General features: G+C 37.4%; 1 protein-coding gene across 1 annotated transcript in view; it reads right to left on the bottom strand.

Annotated features, from left to right (window-relative positions):
* Positions 1 to 18,802, bottom strand: part of TNNI3K (TNNI3 interacting kinase) — a 381,325-nt gene extending 362,523 nt beyond the window's left edge. The window contains exons 1-2 of the mRNA XM_010591188.2: positions 18,763 to 18,802; positions 18,074 to 18,182 (exon numbers count right to left, since the gene is read on the bottom strand). Of these exons, the coding sequence (XP_010589490.1) occupies positions 18,074 to 18,182; positions 18,763 to 18,802 (149 nt within the window). The remainder of the gene's footprint in view (positions 1 to 18,073; positions 18,183 to 18,762) is intronic.
* Positions 18,803 to 19,016: the final 214 nt, after the last annotated feature.

The raw sequence follows: 19,016 nt of genomic DNA, 5'->3' as shown, positions 1-19,016 counted from the left end.
AATGAAAACATTAGCTATACCTCTTGAAAAAATAGAAACAGAACAATAAAAGAAGCCCACAGCCACCAGAAGAAAGGAAATAATAAAGATCAGAGAAGACATAAATGAAATAGAGACTAGAAAAACAATAGAAAGAATCAACAAAACCGAAAGCTGTTTTTTTAAAGGGATCAACAAAATCAACAAACCACTGGGCAAATTGAAAAAACAAAAACAAGACAGGACAAAAATAACTCAAATAAGAAATGCAATGGGGGACATTAAAACAGATCCAACTGGAATAAAAAGGATCATAACAGAGTTCTATGAAAAACTATACTCTGTCAAATGCAAAAACCTAGAGGAAATGGACAAATTTCTAGAGACACACTACCTAAACTATCACAAACTGAGGTAAAAATCAAACAGACCCAAAACAAGAGACTGAAAAGGTACAAAAAAAAGAAAAAAAGCCCTGGCCCAGATGGCTTCACTGGAGAATTCTACCAAGCATTCAGAGAAGAGCTTGTGCCAGTAATATACAAAATATTTTAGAATATAGAAAAGGGAAGGGATAATTACAAATTCATTCTATGAAGCCAGCATAACCCTGATACCCAAACCAGGTAAAGACACCACAAAAAAAGAAAATTACAGACCAATATCTCCCGTGAATACAGATGCAAAAATTCTCAAAATTCTGGCCAATAGAATTCATTATCATATCAAAAAAATAATACACCACAACCAAATGGGATTCATACCAGGGAAGCAAGGGTGGTTCATTAGAAAAACGATCAGTATAATTCACCAAAAAAAGAAAATAAAAGAAAAGAATCACATAATCATCTCAGTTGATACAGAAAAGACATTTGATAAAGCCCAATACCCATTCCTGATAAAAACTCTCAATAAAATAGATACAGAAGGGGAATTCCTCAACATAGTAAAGGGCAGCTATACAAAACCAACAGCAAACATCATTCTTAAGGAAGAGAGGCTGAAAACATTCTCCTTGAGAACAGGAACACGACAAGATGTCCTTTATCACCACTCCTAGTTAACATTGTGCTGGAAGTCCTGGCTAGAGCAGTAAGGCAAGAAAAAGAAAAAAAGGGCACGAAAATTGGTCAGGAAGAAGTGAAATTTTCCTTATTTGTGGATGATATGATACTATACATACAGAATCCAAAGGACTGCATGAGAAAACTACTGAAACTAATAGATTCAGAAGATTAGCAGAATACAAGATGAACATACAACAATCAGCTGGATTTCCATACGCAACGAAGAGAACTAAAAAAAAAAAACAAAAAAACCCAGTACCATCGAACTAAGAAATGGAAATCAGAAAAGCAATACTATTTATAACGGCCCCTAAAAAATAAAATGCTGGAGAGGCGGGGCCAAGATGGTGGAATAGCCAGATGCTTCCAGGACTGCCTTTTACAACAAAGACCCGAAAAATCAAATGAAACAATTATATTTATGACAACCTAGAAGCCCTGAACATCAATGGCAAAGTTAGAAAACAGTCTGAGCAGCAGGGGGACGGAGAGTCAGTTCAGAAGCGGAGAGGAGTTACTGGACCTGAATTGCTGGGATCCTCAGGCTCCATTCCTGGGAGTGGCTGCGGTGGGCTAGACATAGGTTTCGGCCACGGTTTCCTCAGGGAGAAGGAGCCAGCCACACAACCTACTCACACCGGCTGACCCAGAGAAGAACGGCACTCTGGGCAAAATCAAAGTACTTGCGTATATTTTACCACGCTCCCCATCCCCAAGCCAGCTTCAGTGGCTGTTGATTTTCCTGGGCCTGAGATAGGCTCATTTGAGTGCCCTGACCTATGCTTCTGGACTTGGAGAAGGATAAATTCACAAGGGGGAAAAGGTAATTTGCCTGCCTGACTAACCCGGGGATCTCAGGACAGAAGCAGCTCCTGTCCAAGCATAAATGGTCCATGGAATTTGAATATCATTCCCCCCTGCATGGACCTGTGTAGGCCTATTTCAGGAGAATAGGCACTTGCTGGCAGATTGCAACTGTTTAAACTGTGCAGTGGAGAGGTAGGTGTTTGATATTTTACACTGCTTTGCCTATTAAACAGTGTCCTCACCTACCCACATCAGGGGCATAAGGACTGGTGCCTCCACTCAGGTCACCCAGCCACCCACGACAGGGGTCCAAGGATAACTGATACCTCCCAGTCCTTACAACCAAAAGCTTTGGGTCCCCATGGTCTGTCTGCAGAACCCACCCACCTGTATGCTTTAGGGAAAAAAGACAACGCTTTTCTCAGAGACACTTGGGGGACAGTTCTCAACCCCCTGCCTTGTTCAGAGCATGACCCCCTGCTACAATCAGATACCGGTACCTACACGAATCACCCCTGCCCCTCTAAGACTGTAGGACAGAGCCTGTACCACACACTTGATGACCAGCTACCTGGATACTTGAACTGCATCCACACAAGAAAAGTGAATGGACTCATAAGCTCTTATACCTGATAACAGCTCTAGCCATCTGGTGACGGGACGTCAGAGCTCCAAAGGCAAAAATAATCACGCTAGCTCACTCAAGCAACCCATCTGGGCATATCAAAACAAAACAAAGCAAGAAGCTATGATACAGTAAGAAAACATAAAATAAACTAATACAATAACGTATAGATGCCTCAGAGGCAAGTCAATATCAAACAACATAAAGAAACAGACCATGATCACTTCAACAAGCTCTCAAAACAGAGAATCAAAGAATCTTTTGGATGAAAGTGCCTTTCTGGAATTACCGGATGCAGAATTCAAAAGATTAATATAAAGAACTCTTAAAGACATCAGGAAGGAGATCAGGCAATATGCAGAAAAAGCCAAGGAACACACAGATAAAACAGCTGAAGAAATTAAAAAGGTTCTTCAGGAACATAATGAAAAATTTAATAAGCTTCAAGAATCCATAGAGAGATAGCAATCAGAAATTCAGAAAATTAGCAATAAAATTACAGAATTAGACAACTCGATAGAAAGTCAGAGGAGCAAAATCAAGCAAGTAGAAGGCAGAATTGGTAACCTTAAAGATAAACCACATGGCACTAATATATCTGAAGAAAACTCAGATAAAAGAATTTAAAAAAATGAAGAAACTTTAAGAATCATGTGGGATTCTATCTAGAGAAATAACCTATGAGTGATTGGAATACAAGAACAGGGAGGGACAACAGAAAATACAGAGAGAATTCTTAAAGATTTCTTGGCAGAAAATTTCCCTGGTATCATGAAAGATGAGAAGATATCAATCCAAGATGCTCATCCAACTCCACATAAAGTAGATTTTAGAAGAAAGTCACCAAGACATAATACATAATATAATCTAACTTACCAATATCAAAGATAAAAAGCAGCAAGGAATAAATGAAAAGTCACCTACAAAAAAAAAATAAAAAGGAGAGTCAATAAGAAAAAGCTCAGACTACTCGTTAGAAATCATGCAGGCAAGAAGGCAATGGGATGGCTTATATAAAGTATTGAAGGAAAAATATCGTCAGGCAAGAATCATATATCCAACAAAACTGTCTCTCAAATATGAAGGTGAAATTAGGACATTTCCAGATAAACAGAAGTTTAGGAATATGTAAACACCAAACCAAAACTACAAGAAATACTAAAGGAAGTTCTTTGTTTAGGAAATCAAAAATATCAGGTATAAACCCAAGTCTAGGACACTGGACAGAGCAATCGGATGTTAACCCAGACAAGGAAATCACAAAAATAAATCAAGTTAAAAAAATGCTCAAAATAGGGAAACAGAGAAGTCATTTTGTAAGACAACATTAAAATAATAAAGAGGGATGAAGAAACATAGTCATAGATCTTTCATACGGAGAAGAAGACAAGACAATATAAAGAAAGAAAAGTTAGGTTTAAACTTAGAAAAATAGGGGTAAATATTAAAGTAACCACAAAGGAGACTAACTATCCTACTCATCAAAATAAAATACAAGAAAAAAATAGAGACTCAGCAGAAACAAAATCAACAACAATGAAGAAGAGGAAAAGACGATATACAAAGATAAACTACTCAGCACAAAAAATTAAATGGGAAAAAGAAAATGTCGACAACACGCAAAAAAAGACATCAAAATTACAGCACTAAACTCATACCTATCCATAATTATGCTGAATGTTAACGGAATAAATGCACCGATAAAGAAACAGAGAGTGGCAGAATGGATTAAAAAACATAATCAGTCTTTATGCTGCCTACAAAGACACACCTTTGTAAGAAACACAAACAAACGAAAACTCAAAGGATGGAAAAAATACGTATCAATGTGGCAGTATTAATTTAATATTAATTAATTAATTAATATTAATTTAATATTAATTTCTGACAAAATAGACTTTGAAGTTAAATCCACCCCAAAGGATAAGGAAGGACACCATATAATGATTAAATGGACAACATACCAGGAGGATATAACCATAGTAAATGTTTATGCAACCAATAACAGGGCTGCAAGATACGTTAAACTCTAACAGCATTGAAAAGTGAGATAAATGGCTCCACAGTAGTAGCAGGAAACTTCAACACACAACTTTTGGTGAAGGACAGGACATCCAGAAAGAAGCTCAATAAAGACACAGAAGATCTTAATGCCACAATCAACCAACTTGACCTTATAGACATATACAGAACACTCCACCCAACAGCAGACAAGTATATTTTCTTTTCTAGTGCACATGGAACATTCTGTACAATAGACCACATATTAGGTCCTAAAGCAAGCCTTAGCAAAATCCAAAACATCGAAATATTACAAAGTATCTTCTCTGACCATAAGGACATGAAAGTAGAAATCATTAACAGAAAAAGCAGGGAAAAGAAATCAAACACTTGGAAACTGAACAATACCCTCCTCAAAAACAACTGAGTTATAGAAGACATTAAGGATGGAATAAAGAAATTCATAGAATCCAATGAGAATGAAAACACTTCCTATCAGAACCTTCGGGACACAGTGAACCGGTGGTCAGAGGTCGATTTATTTCAATAAATGCACACATAAAAAAAGAAGAAAGGGCCAAAATCAAAGAATTATCCCTATGACTTGAACAAATAGAAAGAGAGCAACAAAAGGAACCTTCAGGTACTAGAAGAAAGGAAATAAGAAAAATTAGTGCAGAACTAAATGAAATGGAAAGCAGAAAAACAATTGAAAGAGTTAACAAGACCAATCGCTGGTTCATTGAAAAAATCAACAAAATCGATAAGCCATTGGCCAAACTGACAAAAGAAAACAGGAGAGGAAGCAAATAACCCGAATAAGAAATGAGATGGGCGATATTACAACAGACCCAACTGAAATTAAAAGAATCATATCAGATTACTATGAAATATTGTGCTCTAAAAATTTGAGAACCTAGAAGAAACAGATGAGTTCCCAGGAACACACTACCTACCTAAACTAACACAAAGAGAGGTAGACAACTAAATAGACCCATAACAAAAGAAGAAATTGAAAAGGTAATCAAAAGACTCCCAACAACAACAAAAAAAGCCCTGGTCCAGATGGCTTCACTGAAGAGTTCTACCAAAGTTTCAGAGAAGAGTTAACACCACTACTACTAAAGGTATTACAGAGCAAATAAAAGGACAGAACACTCCCAAACTCATTCTATGAAGCCAGCATATCCCTGATACCAAAGCCAGGTAAAGACTCCACAAAAGAAGAAAATTATAGACCTATATCCCTCATGAACTTAGATGCAAAAATCCTCAACAAAATTCTAGCCAATAGAATTCAACAACATATCAAAAAAATAATTCACCATGACCAAGTGGGATTCATACCAGATATGCCAGGATGGTTCAACATTAGAAAAACTATTAATGTAATCCATCATATAAATAAAACAAAAGACAAGAAACACATGATTTTATCAATTGATGCAGAAAAGGCATTTGATAAAGTTCAACACCTATTCACGATAAAAACTCTCGGCAAAATAGGAATAGAAGGAAAATTCCTCAACGTAATAAAGGGCATCTATACAAACCCAACAGTCAACGTCATCCTAAATGGAGAGAGTCTGGAAGCATTCCCCTTGAGATTGGGAACCAGACAAGGATGCCCTTTATCACCACTCTTATTCGACATTGTGCTGGAAGTCCTAGCCAGAGCAATTAGGCTAGATAAAGAAATAAAGGGCATCCAGATTGGCAAGGGAGAAGCAAAAGTATCTGTATTTGCAGATGACATGATCTTATACACAGAAAATCCTAAAGAATCCTTAAGAAAACTACTGAAATTAATAGAAGAGTTCAGCAGAGTATCAGGCTACAAGATAAACACACAAAAATCATTTGGATTCCTCTACACCAACAAAAAGAACATCAAGGAGGAAATCACCAAATCAATACCATTTACAGTAACCCCCAAGAAGATAAAATACTTAGGAATAAATCATACAAGAGACGTAAAAGACCTGTACATAGAAAATTACCAAACACTACAGCAGGAAACCAAAAGAGCCCTACATAAGTGGAAAAACATACCTTCCCCGTGGATAGGAAGAATTAACATTGTAAAAATGTCTATTCTACCAAAAGCGATATATAGATATAATGCAATCCTGATTCAAATTCCAATGACATTTTTGAATGAGATGGAGAAACAAATCACCAACTTCATATGGAAGGGAAAGAAGCGCTGGATAAGTAAAGTGTTTCGGAAAAAAAGAACAAAGTGGGAGGCCTCACTCTACCTGATTTTAGAACCTATTATACCGCCACAGTAGTCAAAACAGCCTGGCACTGGTACAACAACAGATACAGAGACCAATGGAACAGAATTGAGAATCCAAACATAAATCCATCCATATATGAGCAGTTGATATTTGACAAAGGCCCAAAGTCAGTTAAATGGGGAAAAGACAGTCTTTTTAACAAATGGTGCTGGTATAACAGGACATCCATCTGCAAAAAAATGAAACAAGACCTATACCTCACACCACACACAAAAACTAACTCAAGTGGATCAAAGACCTAAACATAAAATCTACAACGATAAAGATCATGGAAGAAAAAATAGGAACAATGCTGGGACCCTAATATATGGCATAAACAGTGTACAAAACATTACTAACAATGCAGAAGAGAAACCAGATAACTGGGAGCTCCTAAAAATCAAACACCTGTGCTCATCCAAAGACTTCACCAAAAGAGTATAAAGGTTACCTACAGACTGGGAAAAAGTTTTTAGCTATGACATTTCCAATCAGCACCTGACCTCTAAAATCTACACGATACTGCAAAAACTCAACTGCAAAAAGACAAATAACCCAGTTAAAAAATGGGCAAAGGATATGAACAAACACTTCACTAAAGAAGACATTCAGGTAGCTACAAGATACATGAGGAAATGCTCATGATCATTAGAGAAATGCAAATCGAAACTACAATGGGATTCCATCTCACTCCAACGAGGCTGGCATTAATCCAAAAAACACAAAATAATAAATGTTGGAGAGGTTTGGAGAGACTGGAACACTTATACACTGCTGGTTGCAGTGTAAAATAGCACAACCACTTTAGAGATCGATTTGGTGTTTACTTAAAAAAACTAGAAATGGTTAAGTGCTACAGCTGCTAACCAAATGGTCAGCAGTTCGAGTACACTAGGTGCTCCTTGGAAACTCTGTGGGGCAGTTCTACTCTGTTTTATAGGGTCGCTATGAGTCAGAATCAACTCGACGGCACTGGGTTTGGTTTTGGTTTGGTTTTAGAACTACCATATGATCCAGCAGTCCCACTCCTTGGAATATATCCTAGAGAAATAAGAGCCTTTATATGAACAGGTATATGCCTACCCATGTTCATTGCAGCATTGTTTACAATAGCAAAAAGCTGGAAGCAACCATGGTGCCCATCAAGGGATGAATGGATAAATAAATTATGGTGTATTCACAAAATGGAATATTACACGTCGATAACCAACAATGATGAATCCATGAAACATTTCATAACATGGAGGAATCTGGAAGGCATTATGCTGAGTGAAATTAGTCAGCTGCAAAAGGACAAATATTGTATAAGACCACTATTATTAGAACTCAAGAAATAGCTTAAACAGAGGAGAAAATATTCTTTGATGGTTATTAGAGAGGGGAGGGAGGGAGGGAGGGAGGGAGGGAGGGAGAGGATTATTCACTTATTAGATAGTAGATAAGTACTATTTTAGGTGACGGGAAAGACAGCACACAATACAGGAGAGGTCAGCACAACTGGACTAAAACAAAAGCTATGAAGTTACCTGAATAAGCTGAATGCTTTGAAGACCAGCATAGCAGGGGCAGGGGTTTGGGGACCAAGGTTTCAGGGGACTTCTAAGTCAAGTGGCATAATAAAATCTCTTAAGAAAACATTCTGCATCCCACTTTGGAGAGTGGCATCTGGGGTCTTAAACACTAGCAACCAGCCATATAAGATGCATCAATTGGTCTCAATCCACCTGGAGCAAAGGAGAACGAAGAACAACAAAGACCCAAGGTAATTAAGAGCCCAAGAGACAGAAAGGGCCACCTAAATCAGAGACTACTTTAGTCTGAGGCCAGAAGAACTATATGGTGCCCAGCTACAACCAAAATCTATCCTGACAGGGAGCACAACAGAGAACCCCTGAGGGAGCAGGAGAGCAGTGGGATGCAGACCCTAAATTCTGATAAAAAGACCAGATTTAATGGCCTGATTGAGACTAGAATGACCCTGGATGTCATGGCCCCCAGACTTTCTGTCATCCCAAGACAGGAATCTTTTCCAAAGCCAACTCTTCAGACAGAGATTGGGCTCACACTGTGGGATAGACAATGATACTGGTGAAAAATCAGCTTTTTGGATCAAGTAGACACGTGAGACTATGTTGGCATCTCCTTTCTCAATGGGAGATGAGAGGGCAGAGGGAGTCAGAAGCTGGCCAAATGCACACGATAAGAGAGAGTGGAGGGGGAGAGCAATTAGGAGTATATTGCAAGGTGTTTATAAATTTTTGTATGAGAGTCTGACTTGATTTGTAAACTTTCACTTAAAGCACATAAAAATTAAATAAATAAATAAAATGCTTAGGAATAAATCTAACCAAGGATGTTAAAGACCTATACAATGAAAAGTACAAAACGCTATGCAAGAAACGAAAAGAGACCTACATAAATGGAAAAATGTACCATGCTCATGGATAAGTAGACTTAACATCGTGAAAATGTCAAGTCTACTCAAAACAATCTACAAATACATTGCAATCCCAGTCCAAATACCACAAATATTCTTTAACATGATGGAAAAACTAATTGTTAACTTTATATGGAAAGGGAAGAGGCCCCAGATAAGTAAAGTACTATTGAAGAAAAGGAATAAAGTAGGAGCGCTCTCACTACCTGACCTCAGAACCTATCATACAGCTATGGTAGTCAAAACAGCCTGGTATTGGTACAACAACAGACACATTGACCAGTGAGACAGAATGGAGAACCCAGATGTAAATCCATCCACCTATGGTCACCTGATCTTCAACAAAGGCCCAAAGTCCATTAAATTGGGGAAAAGACACTCTTTTTAATAAATGGTGCTGGCAAAACTGCGTGCCCCTTTGAAAAAAAAAATGAAACAGTATGTATATCTCACATCATACACAAAAACTTATTCAAAATGGATCCAAGACCTAAGTATAAAACCAAAAATTATAAAGATCATAGAAGAAAGAATAGGGTCAACAGTAGAGGCCCTAATACATAGCATAAATAGCATATAAAGCATAACTAACAATACATAACACCAAAGACAAGCTAGGTAACTGGGACCTTCTAAAAATTAAACACTTACCAAAAGACTTCACCAAAAGAGTGAAAAGAGAACCTATAAACTGGGGAAAAAATTCGGAATATGACAAATGTAATGAAGGCTAATCTCTAAAATTTATAGGAAAATTCAACTCTATAACAAAAAGAAAAATAATCCAATTACAAAATGGGCAAAGAATATGTACAGACACTACACCAAAGAAGACATTCAGGCAGCTAAAAGACACATGAGGAAATGCTTGAAATCACTAGCCATTAGAGAAATGCAAATCAAAATATTAATGAGATACCCCCTCACCCCAACATTACTGGCACGCACACACACACTGTCACACACACAAAAGAACAGAAAATAACAATTTTGGAGAGGCTTGGAACTCTTATGCCCTGCTGGTAGGAATGTAAAATGGTAAAACCTTTTTGGAAAATGACATGGTGCTTCCTTAAAAAACTAAGAATAGAAATACCATATGATGCAGCAATCCCACTCCTAGGAATATTTCCTAGAAAACAAGAGCCATCACACCGAGGGGACATATGCACACCCACATTAACTGCAGCATTACTCACAATAGCAAGAAGATGGAAACAACCTGAGTACTCATCAACAGATGAATGGATAAACAAACATGATACATGTACACAATGGAATACTACACAACGTTAAAGAACAATGATTATCTTTGAAACATCTCACAACATGGGTGAATCTGGAGGGCATTATGCTGAGTGAAATAAGTCAATCACAAAAGGACAAATACTGTACAAGACCACTATTATAAAAACTCATTAAAAGGTTTACACACAGAAAGAATCTTTGATGGTTACTAGGGAGGGAAGGAGTGAGGAAGGAAAAACACTAAATAGGCAATAGATAAGTGGTAACTTTCGGGAAGGGTAAGATAATAAATACTGTTCTTGTTGTTAGGTGCAGTCACGTCAGTTCCAACTCATAGCAATCCTATGTACAACAGAACAGAACACTGCCTGGTCCTGCGCCATGCTCACAATTGTTGTTATGCTTGAGCCCATTGTTGCAACCACTGTGCCAATCCATCTCATTGCAGGTCTTCCTCTTTTCTCCTGACCCTGTACTTTACCAAGCTTGATGTCCTTCTCCAGGGACTGATCCCTCCTGACAACATGTCCAAAGTATGTAAGACACAGTCTTGCCATTTTTGCTTCTAAGGAACATTCTGATTGTATTTCTTCCAAGACAGATCTGTTTGTTCTTTTGACAGTCCGTGGTACATTCAATATTCTTTGCCAACATCACAATTCAAAGGCGTCAATTCTTCTTTGGTCTTACTTATTCACTGACCAGCTTTCACATGTACTTGAGGTGACTGAAAACATCATAGCTTGGGTTAGATGCACCTTAGTCCTCAAGGTGACGTCTTTGCTTTTTTAGCACTTTAAGGAGATCTCGTGTAGCTGATCTGCCCAGTGCAATGCATCTTTTGATTTCTTGACTGCAGCTTCCATGGGTATTGATTGTGGATCCAAGTAAAATGAAATCCTTGACAACTTCAATCATTTCTCCATTTATCATGATGTTGTTTATTGGTCCCGTTGTGAGGATTTTTGTTTTATGTTCAGGTGTAATCCATACTAAAGAATGCGGTCTTTGATCTTCTTCAGTAAGTGCTTCAAGTCCTTTTTGCTTTCAGCAAGCAAGGTTGTGTCATCTGCATAATGCAGGTTGTTAATGAGTTTTCCTCCAATCCTGATGCACCGTTCTTCTTCATATAGTCCAGCTTCTTGGATTATTTTCTCAGCATACAGATTGGATTGGTATGGTAAAAAGATAAAACCCTGACGCACAACTTTCCTGACTTTAAATCACGCAGTATCCCCTTTTCTGTCTGAAGAACTGCCTCTTGATCTACGTATAGGTGCCTCATAAGCACAATTAAGTGTTCTGGAGTTCCCATTCGTTGAAAGTTATCCATAATTTGTTATGACTCACACAATCGAATGCCTTCACATAGTCAATAAAACATAGGTAAACATCCTTCTGGTATTCTCTGCTTTCAGCCAGGACCCATCTGACATCAGCAATGATATGCCTGGTTCCACATCCTCTTCTGAATCTGGCCTGAATTTCTGTTAGCTTCCTGTTAATATACTCCTGCAGCCACTTTTGAGTGATTCTTAGCAAACTTTTGCTTATGTGTGATATTAATGATATTGTTTGATAATTTCTGCATGTGGTTGGATCACCTTTCTTGAGAATAGGCATAAATATGGACCTCTTCCAGTTGATTGGCCAGGTAGCTGTCTTCCAAATTTCTTGGCATAGATGAACGAGTACTTCCAGTGCTGCATCCTTTGTCAAAACATCTCAATTGATATTCCTTCAATTCCTGGAGTCTTGTTTTTGGCCTTCGGTGCAGCTTGGACTTCTTCCTTCAGTACCATTGGTTCCTGATCGTATACTACCTCTTGAAATGGCTGAACATCGACCAATTCTTTTTGTTATAGTGACTCTGCGTATTTCTTCCATCTTCTTTGATGCTTCCTGCATCGTTTAATATATTCCCCATAGAATCCTTCACTCTTACAACTCGTGGCTTGAATTTTTTCTTCAGTTCTTTTAGATTGAGAAATGCTGGGTGTGTTCATGCCTTTTTGGTCTTCTATCTCCAGGTCTTTGCATGTGTCTTCTAGAGCTGCCCTTTGAAATATTCTGTTCAGTTCTTTTACTTCATCATTTCTTCCTTTTGCTTTAGCTGCTCAAATTTCACAAGCAAGTTTCAGAGTCTCTTCTGACATCCATTTTGGTCTTTTCCTTCTTTCCTATCTTTTTAATGACCTCTTGCTTTCTTCATGGATGATGTCCTTGATGTCATTCCACAGCTCATCTGGTCTTTGGTCATTAGCGTTCCATGCATCAAATCTATTCTTGAGATGGTCTCTAAATTCAGGTGGGATATGCTCAAGGTTGTACTTTGGTTCTCTTGGACTTGTTCTAATTTTCTTCAGTTTCAACTTGAAATTGCATATGAGTAATTGATGATTTATTTCACAGTTGGCCCCGGCCTTGTTCTGTCTGATGATACTGAACTTTCCCATCATCTCTTTCCACAGATGTAGTCAACTTGGTTCCTGTGTATTCCATCTGGCAAGGTATGCATGTATAGTCACTGTTTATATTGGTGAGAAAAGGTATATGAAACAAAGAAGCCTTTGGTCTTGCAAAATTCTATCATGCAATCTCCAGCATCGTTTCTATCACCAAGGCCATGTTTTCCAAATACAGGTCCTTCTTCTTTGTTTCCAACTTTTGTATTCCAATCACAAGTAAATATCAATGCATCCTGATTGCATGTTCAATTGATTTCAGGCTACAGAAGTTGGCACACACAGTACATAGTATTTGGGAAGTCAGCACAACTTGACTAAGGCAAGGTCATGGAAGCTTTATAGACACATTCCAGCTCAGAGGGATGGGATTACTGGGCTGAGGTCTGAGAGGACCATGGTCTCGGGGAACATCTAGCTCAATTGGCATAACGGTTTATAAAGAAAATTTTCTACATCCTACTTTACTGAACAGCATCTAGAGTCTTAAAAGCTTGTGAGCAGCCATCTAAGATATTCTACTGGGCCCACCCCATCTGAAGCAAGGGATAATGAAGAAAACCAAATATACTAGGGAAAGATTAGTCCAAAGGTCTAATGGACCACAACTACTACATCCTCCACCAGACTGAATCCAGCACAACTAGATGGTGCCCTGCTACCACCATGTACTGCTCTGACTGGGATCACAATACCGGGTCCCCTACAGAGCTGGAGAAAAATGTAGAACAAAATTCTAACTCACAAAAAGAGACCAGGCTTACTGGTCTGACAGATATTGAGAGTGTGGTGCCTAGACACTCTTTTAACTAAGTAATGAAGTCACTCCTGAGATTCACCCTTCAGCCAAAGATTAGACAGACCCATAAAACAAAAACAGACTAAATGGGCACCACAGCTCAGGGGTAAGGATGAGAAGGCAGGAGGGGACAGGAAAGCTGATAACTGGGAACCCAAATTCAAGAAGGGGAAAGTGGTGACATGTCATGGGGTTGGCAACCAATGTCACAAAACAATATGTGTATTAATTGTTTAATGAGAAATCAATTTGTTCTGTAAAACTTTATCTAAATTACAATTAAAAAAAATCATGCGTTTAAAAAAAATGCCTAGTAGCATACCTGGCATATGGTAGGTAGACACTAAATTATTAATTTATCTTACTATCAAGTGTTATACCAATATGTGTCACAAATAAACACAAATGTAAAAAGGCTAAATAGGCAAAGAAGCTGCCTTCAGTGAGTACATATACTTGTAAGAGAGATATGAAAACAGAAAATGCCACCACCATATAGCAAGTGTTATTATATTGATAAATATAAAGACCAGAGGCCGAACAGAGGAAGAAATAATTAGTCAGTGGTAGTCCAGTGTACCAGGGCTTCAGCCTGGTTCATTCTGGTTTGACCCCCTGCTGAGAATTTGATTTCTACCCCAGTTTTTAAACTGTAGTTTCTGATTCAGTATTCCTGAGGCGGAAATGCAAATTCTCAGTAGTGAAATGAACCTGTTCGAAACCCTGGAATGTACCTCTTGTCTTTCTTTTTCCTTCTGATTTCTCTTTTTCGCATCTCTTTCTGCCTTTCATCCATTATCTCCACGAATGTCCAAAGTTTAAGTGAATGTAGCTTTATCATGAAAGATAAACGAACATTCCAGTCTCATTTCCCTCTTCTCCCACATCAAGCTCTGATCCCAAAGTTGCTATAAATTGGTGTAAGCAAGATAATGATTTAGCTCTTGTCTTGTTTAAATTTAGTACTGTAGTGTTCTACACTATATTGTGGGTAAAAGCTATGCCAGGGAGGTTGTATATTTCAGCTGACAGAAGAAGTCATGTTGCGTTATATTGTGGAAAATAATGAGTGGAATTAGCATCTATAAGAAATACCATTAAAATCCATCAAAACCCACTGCCGTTGAGTTGATTTTGACTTAGAGAGACCCTACTGGATAGAGTAGAACTGCCCTAGAGTATTTCCAAAGCTGTAAATATTTATTGAAGCCAACTGCCACATCTTTCTTCTGCTAAGCAGCTTGTGGGTTCTAACCACCGACTTTTTGGTTAGCAGCCAAGCACTTTAACCACTGCACCCCCAGGCTCCTCTCCATGAAGACATTTGCTAGCAAATAAAGGGGGAAAAAACCAAAACTGTGTTTACATCAGTGATCTTCCACCTGTGACTCTAGAATTAAATGCTTCTTTTCTAAGCATCTTGTGCAGCTTTCTTGCTATTTACATGTTTAGAGAAAGCCTAATGTCAGGGAGCATAACACAGTTGGCCATCACAGATGTACTTTCAATTAAGTAAGTAAAACATTTCTTATTTTTCCAAACAATAGTGATACCATAAACCTCAAATTAATCAATACCTACTATGTATAGACCCTTTACGTGGCATTTAATTTACATAGTTTTGTAAAAATTCCATTAGTAACCTGATTTTACATATGTAAATGAGGCTCATGGAGATAATATATCTAAGGATTCACAACTTGTAAATAGAAGAATCTGGTTTTAAACCTTGTTTGTCTGAATCCAAAAGCTGGCAGGCATAGTTTTCTTACTCAACTTAGATAAAAACAAGAGTTTTTTTTTTTTTTTTTTCCACTTCCCTAGACTTCCCATGGTTCTCATTTATTCTTGCCTATATGCCTTTTTTTAACTATGCCTTTTTTTCTGGAATATTTTTCAAAATTGATGAATAACTCAAGAACCTTCTTCTTGTATTTGAAAATCATCTTATTCTTCCTTCCATTATAACACTGGTCATAGGCTACCTTCTGTAAGTTTTATTTACATATGTGACTGCCCACTTTACCTGATTGTGAACTCTTGGAGGAAGTAGGGTGTAGTAGGAAAAGCTCTCTTTGGAGTCAGGCAGACCTTGTCACAAATCACAGTTCTGGCACTTACTGATCGCAAAAAGTCACAATGTCTGTTATGGATTGAATTGTGTCCCCCCAAAATGTGTACCAACTTGGCTAGGCCATGATTCCCAGTATTGTGCTATTGTCCACCACTTTGTCATCTGATGTCATTTTCCTATGTGTTGTAAATCCTACCTCTATGATGTTAATAAGGCAGGATTAGGGGAGTTATATTAGTAAGGCAGGACTCAATCTACAAGATTAGGTTGTGTTTTAAGTCAATCTCTTTTGAGCTATAAAAGAGAGAAGCAAGCAGAGAGACATGAGGGACCTCATACCATCAAGAAAGAAGTGCCAGGAGCACAGCAGGTCCTTAGGACCCGGGGTCCCTGAGCGGAGAAGCTCCTAGACCAGGGGAAGATTGATGACAAGGACCTTCCTCCAGAGCCAATAGAGAGAGAAAGCCTTCCCCTGGAGCTGGCACCCTGAATTAGGACTTCTAGTGTCCTAGACTGTGAAAAAATAAAATTCTGTTTGTTAAAGCCATCCACTTGTGATACTTCTGTTACAGCAGCACTAGACAACTAAGACAATGTCCCTAGTCTTAGAGTATATTAGTTGCCAGAATGAATATTATCCACTACACCTAGTCATGGTGAGGATTAAATGATGTCTTGTATGTAATGTGTCTGGAACAACACCTTGTATGTAGCTGGCACTCAAATTCTGAACTATAAACTCCCTGACACTGATATCTACCTCTCACTCCTAATACTAATCAATGAAGTGGAGGTCACGCTTATTGCATATAGTGAAAATGCAGGAAGTCAGCTATAGCAGGCATTGTAGAAACAGCTGATAGTAATTATAAGACATGAGAAAATTTACATCTTAAACCATTGTCTAATTCTTAAAGGGGAATGTCTAATTAAGTTAGCCTTGACATATTTGCACAATGTTTCCTAAAATAAAAAGAAAGAAATGAGGTTTTGGCTTTATAAAGTTGAGGAAAATCTCCATTTATTAATATTTCATTTCAGCATGTTTATCTCTGAGTCAATAAGAGCTGGAGGGCTTATGATTAAGTTCTACATTCACATCTCTTTCTGAACAAAACAAATATGTATGTATAAATCTGCCATACCAAAGAGCCAGTCATGTCTCTACAGGAATGTCAAATATTTTTCCATGCCTGAGCATGGGATACTATTTGCAAAAGTCAGAGCAGTGGTATCTCAGCATGATTGTCAGTGTTGAGTTCATCACCTTGGGCCAAATAACATGGAGAGTCAATTATTTCCCAAACCATAAACTGAACCCTTGCGAAGGCCTTATTGATTCCACTGACAAATTTCATATAATATATATTATACATGGATGATTTTGTCAGATATGTGAGTTTTTACTATATCTGAGTTTTTCGTTCGAAAATATAATGTCATTTGGTCCTTGCTTTACATATGTTTTCCAAGTAAAACAGAGGGAATTCTTTTCCACGAGTGTATTATATGAGTAACACAAGCTCAAAGTGAACATGGATAATTGGCCTGTGTGGAACTTGTTCTCAGTCAGGCAGCTACCTCTGCTGACCCTCCAAAATGCATGTCATCTCTTAATGCCAGATTCAATTTCTCCAGAAAGTTGCTTGTATATATAAGGGTCCTCCCCTCTTTCTGAACATTTAGTGTCTTTTAAGGTTATGACACTATTCTAGATTGTTTTTCTCTTGTTATGATGGGACAAAACCCACTACAAGCCTGAAGGCAATATTACAAGTTGTTGTATGATAGTTCAGGGACAGAATGATACTCAGTTCCATTAAGGGCCAGCCTTTCAGTGTCAAGAGGCCAGAGGGTTTGTTAAAATTAGGCTTACCCTAGTAGTCCAAAGAGAACAATGTGGCCAATTTGCTACCACCACTTGGGAAGATAAGCATTGCTGTTTATTGTTGGTATGGTTTATAAGAATAACATAATCTCAGAGAAGATTGTTTAGATCAGCAACAGCTCGCATTCAAAGATCAGCCTTTAGATTCTTCTCTTTTTATAAACCTTAGCAATGAGAGAATGTATGTCATATTTTAAGAAGATGGGATAATTGCATTTGGGGGTTATATACTCAGTCAAGGAGAAATAACCTTACATTCTAAGCCTTAGAACATGACTGATTACATCTGAGGTTATATCGGTTATTTTTTTTCCCAAAGAGATATATCTAAAAACAGAACAAATGAAGAAGACACTTTGGGGCTACATACAAAGAAATAATAACAACTCTGACAATTTTACCCAAATATATGCCTCAGTTCTGTAAGCTCCTTTTCCTTGATCTGTAGGTCATCTTCTAATCTTTCTATTACGATAACATAAGATTCACTGACTTTCTTCTTCCATTCATCTAGCAAAAAAGAACAAATGGGATTGATTCATAGCTGTGTTTTGCAAAATGTAGACAGAGATCATAATATATAAGTAATCAGAACCCTGGTTTTTTATTTTGAATTTTACAATACTTAATTTAAATTACTGATTGTGAGTTTAAAATGCAGATGTTTACATTTAAAATGCAATCATATCGAATTGTAGCAATTAAGAACCCATTTGATATTGGATGATATATTTATATAGAAGAGTATATTTTGCTTATTTCATTGCATTTTAATTATAGCAATCTCTAGTTGCTAGACACAGTTTTAAGTTTTTAAATACTAGATACTTAGGATATAATTTTAAGATCTTTAATTCAGCAGTCCTCAAAAAATTTTAACACTATATTAAGAGACTATTAAAACATTTTTCAAAAAATTTTGTTTTCTGTAAAGTTCTTTCAGAGAAAAATAATTTGAGATCAGCTAATCTTTACAGCACTTTCATATAACATTATCCTATGTATAAAAATTAACACATATACCAAAAAATGTTAGTTATTTATAACTATAATAGAATCATATTACATTTAAAGAGATAAGAATAATTACCAGTACAAGTCTGTGTAGGTCTAGATTTATAATTCCCCATTTGGTAGAAGTTTCTTCTTTCTCCAGTGCAGTTCTTCAGGTTACAAAATTTTGTGTACAAGTGCAGTGACAGTCCAGTTGAAAAATATTTTGATAGTTGAGCTAAAAATAAGCTGAGTGCCAAATGGAATGTCACGCAACAATGACAAAGAACAAGGGTGTGTGTTTTCAAGGGTGAAATCATAAAGGGAACTAATCAGTCTCTTTAAAAGAGC

Source organism: Loxodonta africana, chromosome 3 (assembly GCF_030014295.1).
Source record: "Loxodonta africana isolate mLoxAfr1 chromosome 3, mLoxAfr1.hap2, whole genome shotgun sequence".
NCBI lineage: Eukaryota > Metazoa > Chordata > Mammalia > Proboscidea > Elephantidae > Loxodonta > Loxodonta africana.
The sequence above is the reverse complement of the archived record's forward strand: the minus strand, read 5'-3'. Positions and strand labels throughout refer to the sequence as shown.